Below are 15,968 nucleotides of genomic sequence, written 5' to 3' on the forward strand. Positions count from 1 at the left end.
AAAGTGGATTGGGTACATTATTTCCATTTTGCTTACCTCACAAAAATACCATGTTTCATGCCAAAGTGGGCAAGTTGTTAATTACAACTTAAAAAACATTTTGGAAAACTTAAAATAATATAAAAGAAAAGTGTTTTTTTTTGGAGATGGTATTGAAGTTACTTGGTCATGAATAAATTGAGGTGATGAGCTATCAAGCGTGTGATTAATTAGTGCTTATAACTTTTCTCTATGTTCCCTCCCAAGTGAATTATTTATTTCATAAGATTTAAGTTTACCATCTACAACTTTTGATTGGTGGTTTAGCTTCACCCTGAAAATTAACTGTATTTTTTATTACTAAGCCAGTAATAAAAACAGGCTATGTATTTATAAACACTAAGCTCATATATATATATATATATATATATATATATATTTGTGTATGATGAAATTATTTAACTGCTCAATGTTGGATTCAGTAACAATTATCATAACTACAATAAATTTTCCAATGTGATTGTATTCTGGATAAGAAAATCCGTAATTAAAAAATTTGTTTTGGAAAAAAAAAATCTGGAAACATATTTTGGAAAAGGGAATCTGAAATGTATTTTTATATGTATTCCATTTTTTAAGGGCATTTTCGTCTTTTCATTGGAATTGGGTGTAGTGATATGGTGCAGAAAGTAATTGCCTAAAAAGGAAATCTTACTTTTTTTTATTGGGTTTGGGCCTATATCCCTGAACAGACTGTTTCTTCCTGCACCTCCATACCTTCTTCTCTTACCTCCATAAATTTTTGAATTTTCAAAAATGTCTCTCTATAATATTCTGGATTACATAATCTGGAAGTCATTTTTCAAATTTATAATTAGCTTCCGAATTATGTAATCCGGAAGTCTTTTTTGAAATGCATGATTACTTTCCAGATTCTATAATCTGGAAGTCTTATTTAACTTATAGGTTATGTAATCCGTAAGTCTTTTTTCAAATGTGTTCCGGATTACATAATCCAGAAACTAGTTTATGGGGATGAGAAAAAAGAATAAAAATATATTTTCATGATGTGTATGGATGTGGCAGAAGAAGATATGGAGGTGCATGAAGAAACAGTCCTCTCTGAACATTATTCTGGATACCATAACATTCGAAAATTGTGTTTTTCATTCTGCACTCTCATAAAATCCAATTGCACCCCCATAAAAACTGAAACTCCACTTTTACCCTTTTAAAATTGTATTTTCGAACGTATAAAAAAAAATACACAATAAATACTTAGCTCTTCAACAGTGCACAATGATCAATGTACTTCCAACTGTTTTTCTCACTCACGAACCGATATTATAAAATTTGGAAGGGAAGCAAGTAGGGGTGCAATGAAAGGTATAAAAAAGGTGGGAGAAGAAAAAAAAAGTTTAGAGAAAATAATTAGAAGGTAAACTAAATATAAATATAAATAAGGATAATAATGTGATGTTAATTGTAAGACTTATAAAATTAGGTTAAATAATTTTTTTAACAAGCGAACTTCTGTGTAGATTATTTAATATGTGTTTGATATTTGAAGTTACACAAAATTCAAATAAACATCCGATTAAGAACTCGTGCATTTGTGAACTAGGTTTAAAATTAACAGATGAAAAACATTCAATCCATCTTATAAAATAATTTAAATTATTAAATGTTTTTTGTACAGATTAGATAATTTTTTTAATATTCATGTTAATTACTTTTGACTGGAAAACGTTAGCATTTATCATAAAATTTAATTGTTATATAATTATCCGCAAAAACGGCATTTCCACAAACTACCATTTTACCTATGCAATACACATAATAAATATTTGTTTTTTATAACTTAAAATAATGATAAATTAGTATTTTTAAATATATTAATTAAATTTTATGTTACGATGAACAAATTTATTATGATATATTTTTTAATTATTGATCATTTCAAATAATTAAAAATAAAAATACCTAAAGAAAAAAAGTTTAATGAAATCTCCCAACCTATTTATAATACAAGATGCAGCGTTGGTAGTAAAATTGTAGTATAATGTGTAATTACCACTTAATAAAAGCTAATTAAATATCTCCAATATAGTGTATGCCCCACGTGTTCGCTATTGAAACGTTGTTCACTTTCCCTTTGTGACGGCGTGAGAAGCGAAAACAGAGAAAAGAAGAGAAAGGGTGGGAGGCACACGCACGAAAACAGAGTCGGAATCTCCAGTATTCAATCGGAGACAACACCAACTCAGCCGAAAGAAGCAGAGTTCGCGGCGGAAATGTGGCGGTGCATCGCACGGGGACTTCGTGGAGCTGCTTCCACCACCAGATCCACCTCCAATCATCCTCACGGATCTTACCCTTCTAGATTCTTCTCCGTATGAGACTCTCTCTTTCTTACCGATCTTACCATTTCCGTTTATTCTTTTAACCCGCGCACACTCAATTACTTCGCCTGTTCTTTTACTTTAATGTATTTCCTTTCATTTTGGCCTTCTGTATCTCTTAAATTGGATCTTTTGCATGCGGATGGTGTTTCACGGAAGCTGAATCCTTTTTGTGTGCTGTGCAGAGTGGGGTTAACAACTCGTACACTGTGGTGGATCATACTTATGATGCTGTTGTCGTAGGTGCTGGTGGCGCGGGATTGAGAGCTGCTATTGGACTTTCAGAACATGGGTTCAAGACTGCTTGTATCACCAAGCTCTTCCCCACTCGTTCACACACGGTTGCAGCTCAGGTATGAGGGCTTTGCTAACACCTTTTTCGCTTGTTTATTAGTTATATTGGTATTGTGGCTATTTGTTCTGCTTTGTGTTTTCGCTATTGGGTCGTTTGACTGTTATACTGTAGTGTAACTAGTATCCATGTGTAAAGGTTCTCCCATTGAAGTTTATTTATGAAAAAAAAATGAATCTATTGGCTGATGAATTAAACTACTTGAAAGTGACTCTAGCTTCCTTTGGTTGTGATATCAATTTTATGTATGTCTCGTGATGTAACTTGTAAGTGTCCCCTAACTACAGTATTGGGTCACTTTGATACTGTTACCGCTTCCCTTCTCCATAATTCATTCTTCATTTGCTTAATTTCATTTTCTATTCATTACAATTTAAACTTGGCAATATAATATATTGTTTAGTGCGTATCAATGATGGATGATGATTTAACCATTCCTTTGCAATTTGTGTGCTTTTAGAGAATCATTTTCAGATTGTCCCCCTGGCACCTTGTTCTTGTGTGCTTGTACAGTTAGTTACAAATCATGACATAACAAGTATTGGGTGATGCACCAAAGTATATTTTGTTGAAACTATCATATCAACTCTCCCCCTCCCCTGAATATGCTGGCAACACTAATTCGTGAGAATAAATATAGGGTGGTATAAATGCTGCTTTGGGAAACATGACTGAAGATGACTGGAGGTGGCACATGTATGACACTGTCAAGGGAAGTGATTGGCTAGGTATAAACTATCTCGATCTTTGAAATTTTACATCTCCTGTGTGCCAAAAAAAATTATGAGTTCGTTGCCATAAAAATATCCTTGCTTGTAGAAATTCATTTGCCTTAAAATCAGTCTAACTCTAATGAATAAGATGATACCTGTGTCTGTTTCCCTAAATGTGAAAACAAAATCGTCAATTTTCTATCTAATAGTATGATTTCCCTCTTGTTTCTTAATTAATGCAAGCTCTATGGCCTACAGGTGATCAGGATGCCATCCAGTATATGTGTAGGGAAGCACCAAAAGCAGTCATCGAGCTTGAGAACTATGGTTTACCATTTTCCCGAACAGAGGATGGAAAAATATACCAGCGTGCATTTGGTGGTCAAAGCTTGAACTATGGAAAAGGTATTTCCAGAATTTTGTGTAGATTTTCAGCCCTTTTTTAGAAGAGATTTGATATTGGTATCCTTCTGTTTCTATGATACAGGTGGTCAAGCTTACCGATGTGCATGTGCTGCTGATCGAACTGGGCATGCTTTATTGCACACTCTCTATGGTCAAGCTATGAGACATAATACCCAGTTTTTTGTGGAATATTTTGCATTGGATCTTTTAATGAATAATGATGGTAAGTTTTTGTAAAATCAACTTTCTTTCACTTAATATCTGCAACCAATTATTCTAACAAGGGCTTAGCATTCATGGGCCTTGATGAGCAAATTTCCCATGTACTTCACATTACTTGTTTACTGACCGTAATTTGTTATCTATTTTAATTCTAATTGTTTTATCAAACTAGTATGGTGGGGGAGAATTTGTATGTTTTGATTGATGATAAAGTTAACTAATTTCTATGTTGGATATGTAGGCACTTGCCAGGGAGTAATTGCCATGAATATGGAGGATGGAACACTGCATCGTTTCCAATCTGCTTCAACAATTTTGGCTACAGGGGTAACATAGCCTTCTTATGTTGGACAGTATATATTTTTTATTTTATTTCACTTATGAAGGATAGGTGAGATCTTTTATCATGCTTCAGGGTTATGGTAGAGCATACTTTTCTGCAACCTCAGCACACACATGTACCGGAGATGGCAATGCCATGGTTGCACGTGCTGGTATCCCTCTTGAGGTGTGTTTTTCTTTTTGGTTGCTTTTCCGTATTAATTTGATGTCTTTTTGGGATTAATCTTTTCTCATTCGCACGCATTTCATAAATTCTGCAGGATTTGGAGTTTGTACAATTTCACCCAACGGGTATATACGGAGCTGGTTGCCTTATAACAGAAGGTCTGCAGTTAAAGTTTTATTTGCTACATGTCATGCCTTTGTTTTCACTTTACAAGCACCTTGTCCAATGAAATTGGAATGCTGTGTTTTTTTCATTTTCTGATTTTAATTTTTGGATCTTTTAGGCTCTCGTGGTGAAGGTGGAATTCTCAGGAACAGTGAGGGTGAGCGATTTATGGAACGATATGCCCCTACTGCAAAGGATCTTGCATCAAGAGATGTAGTTTCAAGATCAATGACTATGGAGATTCGGGAAGGTCGTGGTGTAGGTACGTTGGCTTATACTGAAATATCCATGTCTTCATAAAAAAGTTTATATTAACATACATGAAGTTTGATTGCTATTACTTTGTAGGCTTCAGGAAAATGAGTGTTAAAGATGTATAACTTTTAGGTCAAATTCTGACTTATATTTTATTTTTAATTCCTACAAATGAATGAATCATCTGAGTTGGATGAAAATCGTGTCCTCTCTATTCATTATGTTGGAAATTGGAAAATATTCATTTATATTTGGACAATTTGATGTTTTTTTTTTTAAGTACGCTTGTATTAACTTTTGGAAATTATTTTTAGGACCCCTGAAAGATCACATCTATCTTCACTTGAATCACTTACCCCCAGATGTGCTCAAGGAGAGACTTCCTGGAATCTCTGAAACTGCTGCTATTTTTGCTGGTGTGGATGTTACAAAGGAACCCATTCCTGTTTTGCCAACTGTACATTATAACATGGGCGGTATTCCCACAAACCATTATGGAGAGGTATAGTCATGCATGCCGTTTGAAATGAGACTTCCAATTGAAAGATTAAGAAAATATACAAAGTTATGAAATAGAGAAGAAAAATCTGGGATAATTGATCATGCTATAATTGTTGAATTTAAAGGGAGGGGAAGAGAGATGTTCTGCCATAACCGAAGCACTGTACAATCAGTCGATTTCACTTGAGCAATCCCGCCCCATCTCCCTAATCTCTTAGACTCTAAGTAGTCTCAGGGGACTATTTCCCGGGCATAGAGTAAATGGGTGCTACGCCGTAAGACCTAATTCCAGTGAAAATGCATTTAACGTGTGAAGATTGAATCCTTTTAACATTCAAAACATGAACTGCACCTCTTTCTAACATTGTTTACTTCTATTGATTGTTTGATAAATTAGTGCTCTATGCTTACTTTTCTCCAATCCACATTCTTTTGTCCTTCATTCAGCTCTTCTCTTACACAATAGTTTAATAGAAGCTTGTGCATCACAAGTAATATTTGTTTGCTTTTCGTTTTTGACAACAAAAATATTAACATTGTCATTTCATTTTGAGCTGTATCTAATTAATGCTATTTGTGATTCAGGTGGTTACCATTAAAGGTGACAATCCAGATGCAGTGATTCCTGGATTGATGGCTGCCGGGGAAACAGCCTGTGCATCAGTCCATGGTGCCAATAGGCTTGGTGCAAATTCACTTCTGGATATTGTTGTTTTTGGTAGAGCTTGTGCAAATAGAGTTGCAGAAATCCATAGACCAGGCAAGATTATTTTCCTATTTGGAAATAGACCGTGTGCACTGAAATTAGTATTATAAAAGTGTCTGTCATCCATTTTGCAGGAGAGAAACAAAAGCCTTTAGAGAAAGATGCTGGTCAGAAAACAATTGCATGGCTGGACAAATTGAGAAATTCAAATGGTTCATTGCCAACTTCAAAAATTCGGTTGAATATGCAAAGAGTGATGCAAAGCAATGCGGCTGTGTTCCGTACACAAGAAACATTAGAAGAAGGTAATCCACTTCTTGTTATGCATATTTATCCTCCTGTCAAATCCTTTCCCCCCTAACAAGGTGTGTTTAATTCTTGCTAATTCCTCAACTATCTCCTTATTCTGAACTTATCTGCTGCGTTGCAGGTTGTCAATTAATTGATAAAACGTGGGAGAGCTTCCAAGATGTTAAGGTCAAGGACCGCAGTCTAATATGGTAATTCCATTTTAGCAAATGATGAATAGTCCTAATATTTCATGGATGTTCATTTTCTAAGTTTATTGGCTATATATTCACAGGAACTCCGACTTGATTGAGACTATTGAGTTGGAAAATCTTTTGATAAATGCTTGCATCACAATGTACTCTGCTGAAGCTAGGAAAGAGAGTAGAGGAGCTCATGCCCGTGAAGACTTCAAGGTCAGTTTTCTATCACTCATGCAAATTTCATACCATCAACATGAATAGTGCACTTAACTATATAATGTTGGATTCTGCAGGTTAGAGATGATGAGAAATGGATGAAACACACTGTGGGGTAAGTCATGTTTCATACAGTTTATTTGGTTTTCTATTTACAAAAGCAGAAACTTGAGTAGTAAAGTTGGAGTTGATTTTGTTTATTTCCATCGGGAATCTTGATCCTTTTAGGTAATTTGAATTGATGGAAAGGAATGGGAGTGGGTATGAAATGGAAGTGTAATATTTGTTCCTATGCTTCGTTTGTAGAGATAGGAATGAAATGACCACTCTTCCATTTCTATTTTGTTTTTCATTGGTGTGATTTAACCAGAGTAGGTGCTAAATGCCTAAAAACACAAATTTGAGACTGATCAAGTGGATCAAATGGGTTGTGCTATATTTTGTTGGTGAAATTGAATCATCATTCCGTCATTTTTATGTAATAACTATTCTTAAAACTGTAAGAACTCCCTTAGAAGCTTGGTGCAAGTTGCAACTGCAATCGTGCAGCTAAAAATGGTAATGGGGTAGATCTATTAAAGTGGTCCTCAACCGAGCATGTTCTTTCTGTCTTTGAACCTTTTGTTTCGTAAGAACTGGAGTGCTCTCAACTCTCGTACATCGTTGGACCATCCAAGTCACTCATTAAGTTAACAAACTTGTGACTGGGATGATATTGTCATTATCTCGTGTTTGTATTCCCTCGAATTCACCCTTGGCTCCTTGCTTGAAGTTCTTCAGTAACATTGTAGTTTTTATCAGTGCGGTCTTAGTAATCACCCTTAAATTTTCAAGTGGTGAGATGAAACCCGAATTGATCATGCTCCATTTTTGGTTGGCAAATTAACTGCTATTGTCTCTGATAGTGATGTTTTACTCAATTACAGTTAATTTAGAGAAGTAAGAATTTGGTATTTTGCAACGGATTAGAGAAGGTGGAAATCTTAGGGCAATCATTTGGTGTGAGGGAGATATTTTGGTTATATTACTGAATCCTAATTCTGACCATAAGCATGATATTTGTCAAGAAACCAACTATTTTAAGTTAAGAATGGAGGTCTGAGATGATCAACACCCTATCATGTCCTTTCAAGTAAGAGCTATGTCAGGTTGAAATACAGATCAAAAGGATCAATATTTTCACCATGACCATCAAGGGTTGATTAATCGATTCAATATCAATTAACCAGCTATTCTAAAAGATTAAATGGGTGGAGTCGGCTAACGTGGTGCTGCTTTTGATTAAGTTGTACTATTTATAATTATTCAATTGAGGAGTAAACACTTGTGTCATTAAATTTCATGTTAGCTAAATGTGCATTTATTTGCAGATACTGGGAGAACGAGAAGGTCCGGTTGGACTACAGGCCAGTGCATTTGAATACATTGGATGATGAGGTTGAATCATTCCCTCCCAAGGCTCGTGTCTATTAATACCTTGCTATCTGTCGTCTCAATATTAAATGACAGAAAAAAAATGCAATAAATGTTATTTTTGATGATAATTGTTGCATTCATCATCAATGTTGATTCATATTCCTGGCATTCTCAAATAACACTGTATTTGCAGCAAAGAATAATAGCAATACAATTCTATTTAACTGCTTGTATTTTTTACAAGTTTTTGCGAATTTACTATATACCAAATTCGCGTCTCCACGTTTATAATTTTCTAAGTTTCGTGTTTATTCATAATTTTCTAATTTTGGTGTTTATGCATACTTTTCCAAGTTTCGTGTTTATTCAAAGCTTGTTTATCCAAAACACCGCTGGATAGAAAAGGACTTTTAAGTTCATTCGAACATGTTGGCAGTCTCCTATTTGTTACAGCTGTTATGCACAACTGTTCTGAGCCCAAAAAAGTTGCTTCTCCTCAAGTTGTTTGAATCAATTTGGAGCCATATCCGTGAACCAAAAATTCTGAGGCGTATAATCACATTTAGACTTTCTTCCTTCACACCCATACAAAATGTAAAAAATATCTTTTTATCTTTTCTTTGTGCCACCTTATACAGTAGTTTTGAAAAAGGTGCAGGAAGAACAGTCTTCTCTGGGTTCATTAATGTAGTACACAGAAATTGAAGAAATCGTGTAAAGTTCAAGTCAAATATTTGTAATTTTCAATGTAAACGGAAAAAAAGAAGAAGCAAGAGTACTTTTAAACTCTTCAATCTAACATTTAAATATGCAGTGAGATGGAGATAAGGAGCGTTGGTAACGCTGGATGTCTCTGTTCTTATGACATTTAGATAAAATATGATCAAACTCCGTTCCAGAAAGAACGACCAAATGAAAAAGAGTAGACTTGTGACTATAGATTACTGGGGGCAAATTTGATATAGTCTCATACATCTCTCTCTACATATATTATACACCTTACGTATATTACCTCCATTATTAAATCCAATAAATTATTAATTTTTTTTCTCTCATTTTATTGAGTAATTTTAAATTTTTCATCAATTTTCTTCTTCCTTTCCAAATAAAAACAGTCACTCTCAATCTTTCACTTGCCCCCTCTAATTCACTCAATTAATGGAACGAAGAAAACATAATTTTAAAATATTAAAACTAAAATTATATTTTTTAAATATTAAAACTAATCCAATCTTATTATAAAAGAACACAAATTTAAGACAATTATATATATATATATAAGATATCAAATACATTATGTTATGAATTTTAACAACTGTAAAATCATATAACAACTGTAAATTTTAACTTCATAATATCATTAATTATCCATATCAAATTTATTAAAAATAATTAAATAACTTTTTATTAAAATAATTAAACAGCTTTCATATATTTTAAAATATATATTACACCCATTTTAATTGAGATATTAAATAATTTTAAGACAATCTATATGAGAATTTTTTTAAAAGTCTCTCTCTTTAACTAACACACACATATAACTTCACTCAAACGTCATCTTATAGTATATTAATCTCAAGATAATCCTTGAATTGATCAAAATTTAAATTTATAATCACACTGAATTTCAGATTTAATTAAATTCGATGCTATTTCTTTAATTCTTGAGATATATCAATGCTCCCATGCGTGCACCACAAAGATAACAACAATGTGTAATGCAGTACATAATACAATAGTCTATTTTTTTTCCAAGTTAAAATCCAAAAAGAGCAGAAAAAAATAAAAATCAACAACAACGTTATCATAACATGTTACAAGGATTGCAGATAAACAAAAACATGTTACAAGGATAAACACCTCTCCTCAGGGATAACCTAATTAAGCGTTGGCACTGGACTGATGCCTCGCTTTTTCCTTCTCCTTCACCTCACTTCCCTGCGTCTTGTCATAAGCTTCATGCACGTACATACCAAACAAAAGAAGCCAATAATTAAGAATAACAAACACAATAAGCAATTTTATATACACGTTGTGTGTGATAAGGAAATTAAACCTGGGTGATTTTCATGTATGATCTTATCCTTCTCAGTATTAGGCATGGATTGCTTTCCACCATAAATTCCACCGAACCCTTCTTCATCAGACCTCGTAGCGTACCCTTCCCCAAACGAATGAGACATCGCATCTCTTCACAACATTCATCAGAATCAAGAATTAATCCAATGATTATCTTTCACATGGTTACTTTAAAGATCATTAGTTATTATAAAATGTGACCCTTTATCAGATTACTATAAATGTGTTATAGAATCAAACATGGTTATGAATGAAATTGAGACATGCTGTTTGAACTCACCCATGTTTAGTTTCCTCGCTAGGTTTATGACTCTTGTCCATCTTATGAGCACCACTGTTACTATCAGGTTTGGTGCAGAATCTAACTGCTGAAGCTTCCCGACAAAGCTTGGAAGAGAGAGAGCGTGAGAGTGAAACGTGTTGATAGGTTAAAACCGTTTTGATCGAGTGAAGCATAGCTTTTTCTATTTTGATGGGTTGTGGAAGAGAGACAGTGTGGTAGTCCTATGATTTCGAACAATGCAAATCCTATTAATCCTCCGGTGCACTTGTTCTGGTTCAGAGAAACTAAAACATGAAGCACTTTCATGACATGACATGTGGTGTGTGTTGGACGCTTGTCTTTCACACAAACCCTCACGTGTCACGTTTATCCTTTTGCATGCAAAGAATATTTCAGTTCAGCTTTGATTTGAAGACCTGTGTCGTGTAACAACTGAACAAAACGCCACGTCCACCTGTGTGAAGGATATATAATATTCTATTCTAAATTGCTCTTTCTTTCTTTGTTGCAAAGAGTTCAAATTCATCCCTTCATGTATTTGTTTGCAATTATAGAATAAGATATCGATGGTTCACCTTGACTGGACCAAGACATGTTGCAGATGACCTGATTCTGAGTTCGCTTTTATCTTCTCAGACAAGATATTAAAGAATTTAGTTAGAAGAGTTGGGTAAAATGTTAAAAAGAAAAGAAAAATGGAAACTTCCACCAATATACCTAGATAGATAAATTTTAATACCAATACCTAGATAAATAAATTTTAATACCTCGGATTTACTTATTGAAAAAAAAATTGTTTAATATTTTTAAATATTTTATAATATATAAGTGGATGTAAATTTTATTTTTTATAATTTATTTTTATAAGATTAAATTTAATTTAAATTTTAATATAATACTATCAAGAAAATCATGAAATAAAAATTAATTTTTAGAGACAATAATTAGTTGCAATAGTAACTAAATTATATACTATTTTAGAAACTAAAAAAAAATTGGTTTCTAAATTAGCTTCTATTGTTGTTAAATAGTTTCTAAATTGGTATCTAATTAGCAATGAATGTTTTTCTACCAAACCTAGAAACTAAATAATTGATTTCTAATTAGATATCAATTTATAAACTTTTTAACAGTTATATAAATTAATTTAAAAACTATTTTTATATGTTATTAAATCATCTATAATATACATTGATTTTTTTTAGTGTATAGTTATTTATTTTTAAAAAATTATTAAATTTATTAATTTATATATTATTAGATCATTTATAATATATATTTTTATGATAAGTTAAAGATATTTGATAGTATATACCTAGATTAAATCTTAATATAATCCAATTTTATAAAATTAAATTAGATTTAATATTTGCATTTTAGTAATAATTTAACATTCAAATTCGTATTTTAAATAAATTATCTTGTTTAAATGATGCTTTGAAAACTAATTAATGCGCATATACGTTTATTTTAATAAAATCAAGTATGTTCTTATTTTTTTCTTATATATTTTATTAAAAAGTTATAAACTTTACTTCTATTTGAATGAAGAAATATAGTACTGCAAAAAAAGGAAAGGACTAAAATCTCCAAAATCTCCAAGATTTAAGGAAATTAGGACCTTTGAAAACCTTGAAAATGTTGCATAGGAACGAATATGGCACAAAGGGCCACTGAGGGTTAAAGACCCTACACCCTACACGGGTTGTCGGAAACCTATGGAATAAAATATATTTCTCTTTATATAGAATAATACCTAATGATCCATTTATAATTTGAATTTTATTTTGTCTTTAAAAATGTTTAAATGGATTGTGAGAAAAAGGTGTGTATATATATAATTTTTTATTTTGATTTCTAACTATGTGGGACTTTTAAATGTATTAAAAGACTTATAACACTTCCACACTTATGTTTTGTGAGTGACAACTCTAATAGTTCAACCGTAATTCATGTTATTGTTTTTCATTTATTAACTAGGATGAACATACTAAACAAAAGTAAAAACAATGTCTGAGCATGACACTTAATGAAGGAGGTGAATATGACTTTAACAAAATGAAAATAAATAACTTATTAATGAAATTAGATTTTAGAAAAATATTATTACTTTTTTTAAAATATTCATATATTTCAAGGTCAACATTAATTTTCTCCAAACAAAGTAATATAAAACATTTTCTAATATTTTATTAATTTACTCTTTTGATTATTTTTATATTATCAAATTCCTACATCATTTAGGTATTGATGTGAAAGACTACTTACATATACATTCACCCCTTAACTCACTCAAACACTTTTTTTTAGAAAACAAAAATATTTGTATGTAACTACCAAACTTATAGTTTATGTAACTAACACACCTCTCATCTTACTCACTTTTATGCTAGATACGAATAATTCAGCTTCTGTATGTATTGTTGTTACATTAAAGTACATATATCAATTTAAACCTCAATCAATGTGTGCATTTACACTAATGGGTGAACGGGAAAAATAATTGGACGGTAGCATATTTATAACATTCTTTCAACTTAATAGTCTTTGACATAAAAATATGAATTGATTTTAACATCTTAATTAAATTAAATAAACTTGGATGTAAGTATTTTAAATTAACTAATATATGATTAAACTTGTCGATCACTCCACAATATTATTTCAACTTCAATTACCTAAATAAATTATAAATATAAAAAAATTACTTAAATACTTAACTTCACATCCAAAAAAATTACATTTGTCTTAGTTAACTAAGAAAATATAACATTTTTTTCATATTGGTTCACCTAAATCTGAGCTACATCCAGTCTCCTTAATCCAACGACTTAGGAACCGTCTAGCCATACCGTATAATCAACTCAAGATAGAATAAAAAACAAAGCAAAGCTATTAGAAGGAACAACAAGAAATTATCCTGATTCACCCAAACTCGGATTATATCTAGTGCTCTTAAGACAATCATTTAAGAGCTTCATTAACTAACACACTTTGTTATAACGAGTATTTTCACTTCTCCATATTACAATGAATATTCACATTTCTTTAGGTTACAACGAGTATTAACACATCTATGAGTTATATCTTCTTAACCCTGATATTAAGAACTTTCAAGAAAATAAATATCATTCTAAAAAAAAGTACAAAGAAAACTCACAACGGTACAATTTCACAATGTGAAAAATTACAATAATTTAACACTCAATCCAAAATACAATACTATCTACTAAATTAGAGGTTCACTCTAACTCTTATATTTTATGCTTGCAAGATAACTTCTGTAGCTTTTGTTGCTTTCCTTACCTTTGTTCTTCACCTTCACTCCCTTTATATAACTTTCAAATCTTCATATATGTATGAATAATTAAATTTCATCATCATTTTAATATATATATATATATATATAAATATTTAATTTTAATATTACAATACATGTTTTTTTATTTGTTTTTCAATCATAACATAATCATTCATTTTTCAAGTGGAATTTAAACATATTTTTTTTTAAAAGTACAAAACATATTAATAATATTTAATATAAACATTTTTTATAATTTGTTCTCACTCAGATCAATCCAATCTACTAAGTTTTCATTAAAATTTACTTACTTAAGTTCAATCTAATAATATTGTTTTTTCACTCTCTACCCTCATCTATTTCCCTTTTCAAATCCAATCCAAACACAATATTAGATTTTTTTTTTATAAAACATGCACGAGGATTTAGTAATATAATAAAATGTGACATTTATTTACACTTAATAAGATGGAAAATTTTCAATGAAAATCCCATCGTCTCAAGTATATCAGTGTGCATGTTTTGGAAACTAGAGAGTTTTTAAATAGTTTATTTACTTATATCATTGGGCACATTGAATAGGCTTTGGAAAATCCTTTACAATATAGAGATTATTATGTTTAAGGTTTTTCTTGTTCTTTACACATCTACCACGAGCATGATATCAAATTTATATAATGCTTGCAAATACATTAGTTTTACAAATTCAGTAATACACAATTTATGAAGTAAATTAGTTTAAATTTGTTTCAAATCTTTACGGTCTTTAAAAATAATTATTTGTTTTAAATGCCCAATCTTTTATATTTTTAGAACTATTAGTTATTATTCAAATATAATATAAGAAAATCATTGTTTTTCCTAATTTTCCACAAATTAAAACTAATATAAAATAATTATAATTAATTTAACGAGAACATGTAAAATATCAATGAAAAAATCTTAACTTTTTAAAGTGCATAATCTAATTTAATTAAACATTTAATATTTTTATAAAAATAATCACATACAACTTATTTTTATTGGATTTAAATAAATTTCACGTGATTACTTTTATACATTTTATATAAATTTTCACAATTAATCTAGTTGACTTTTATATTTATCTTTTGATTTATTAGTTTATTTTTCATTATGATAAGGAATAAGTTTTCTTTCATTATATATATATATATTAATATTTTTGTCAATATAAATAATAAAAAGGCTTAATACATATTATTACTCAATATTCTAAATTGTTTCAACTTAACTGATAAAACTAACATCAATAATAGCACACATTCAAACTAAAATATTGAATTTATTACGTATTGATTATGAAAAAAATATTTATTAAACACTCAAAATTAAATTAAATTGTATTCCCTCCATTTCTTTCAAATTTTCTTTAAGGCTATTTAAAAATAAAAACCAAATTTTTTTGGTGACTTTAATAAAATATTTATAATTTCTATTTCATATTACGTGCATATATATATATATAAACTAACTAAAAATACACCAATGATAAGAATATAAATAATAAAATAATAATTAATGTTGATTTAAAAATTTAAACTAAAATTTTTAAAAAATATTTTCGAAAGATAATATTTAAAATAAAATAAAATAAAAAAGCTAAAAACTTATTTAAGTTTAATTCTTAGACAAATAAAAACATTGTTGACCAGGTCAGTCAACAAAATAGCATTTATTATTTAATTTATTTAGGAACGTAGGAATAACGCAATCTGATGAGACGTAAGGACCACGCGAACTTGGAAAGTTGGAAGCCAGCGCGTGGTTGCCGTCCATGTGGATTAAACACCAAACCGCCATCATTCTAGTCTCATTTACCAAAATACCCCTCTATTATTGTAAAGAGACAGATAACAAACAGCTTTGCCCCACCGATAAATGAGCCGCACCTAACATTACACGTCACTGAATCCTCACCGTCAATACAAACAATCTCAACCGTCGGATCCC

At 30.8% G+C, this 15,968-nt stretch overlaps 2 protein-coding genes across 2 annotated transcripts; one reads left to right on the plus strand and one right to left on the minus strand.

The window, feature by feature from the left end:
• Nucleotides 1-2,144: 2,144 nt before the first annotated feature.
• LOC137810218 (succinate dehydrogenase [ubiquinone] flavoprotein subunit 1, mitochondrial) lies at nt 2,145-8,555 on the plus strand. Its single transcript, XM_068611376.2, has 16 exons — nt 2,145-2,372; nt 2,567-2,734; nt 3,374-3,461; nt 3,705-3,851; nt 3,934-4,074; nt 4,315-4,400; nt 4,489-4,581; nt 4,676-4,739; nt 4,865-5,008; nt 5,316-5,503; nt 6,088-6,262; nt 6,343-6,513; nt 6,639-6,708; nt 6,792-6,912; nt 6,993-7,030; nt 8,286-8,555. Exons 1-16 carry the CDS (start codon nt 2,274-2,276, stop codon nt 8,386-8,388), a joined length of 1,896 nt encoding a protein of 631 aa, XP_068467477.1. The 5' UTR covers nt 2,145-2,273; the 3' UTR covers nt 8,389-8,555.
• A 1,482-nt stretch (nt 8,556-10,037) lies between these two features.
• Nucleotides 10,038-11,070, minus strand: LOC137810219 (late embryogenesis abundant protein). The gene is made up of 3 exons (XM_068611378.1): nt 10,694-11,070; nt 10,391-10,524; nt 10,038-10,289 (listed from the first exon to the last, which is right to left on the minus strand). The coding sequence occupies exons 1-3, from the start codon at nt 10,867-10,869 to the stop codon at nt 10,216-10,218; spliced, it is 384 nt and encodes a 127-aa protein (XP_068467479.1). The 5' UTR covers nt 10,870-11,070; the 3' UTR covers nt 10,038-10,215.
• Between the last annotated feature and the right edge of the window lie 4,898 nt (nt 11,071-15,968).

Source organism: Phaseolus vulgaris, chromosome 2 (assembly GCF_051622355.1).
Source record: "Phaseolus vulgaris cultivar YP4 chromosome 2, ASM5162235v1, whole genome shotgun sequence".
NCBI classification, from domain to species: Eukaryota; Viridiplantae; Streptophyta; class Magnoliopsida; order Fabales; family Fabaceae; genus Phaseolus; species Phaseolus vulgaris.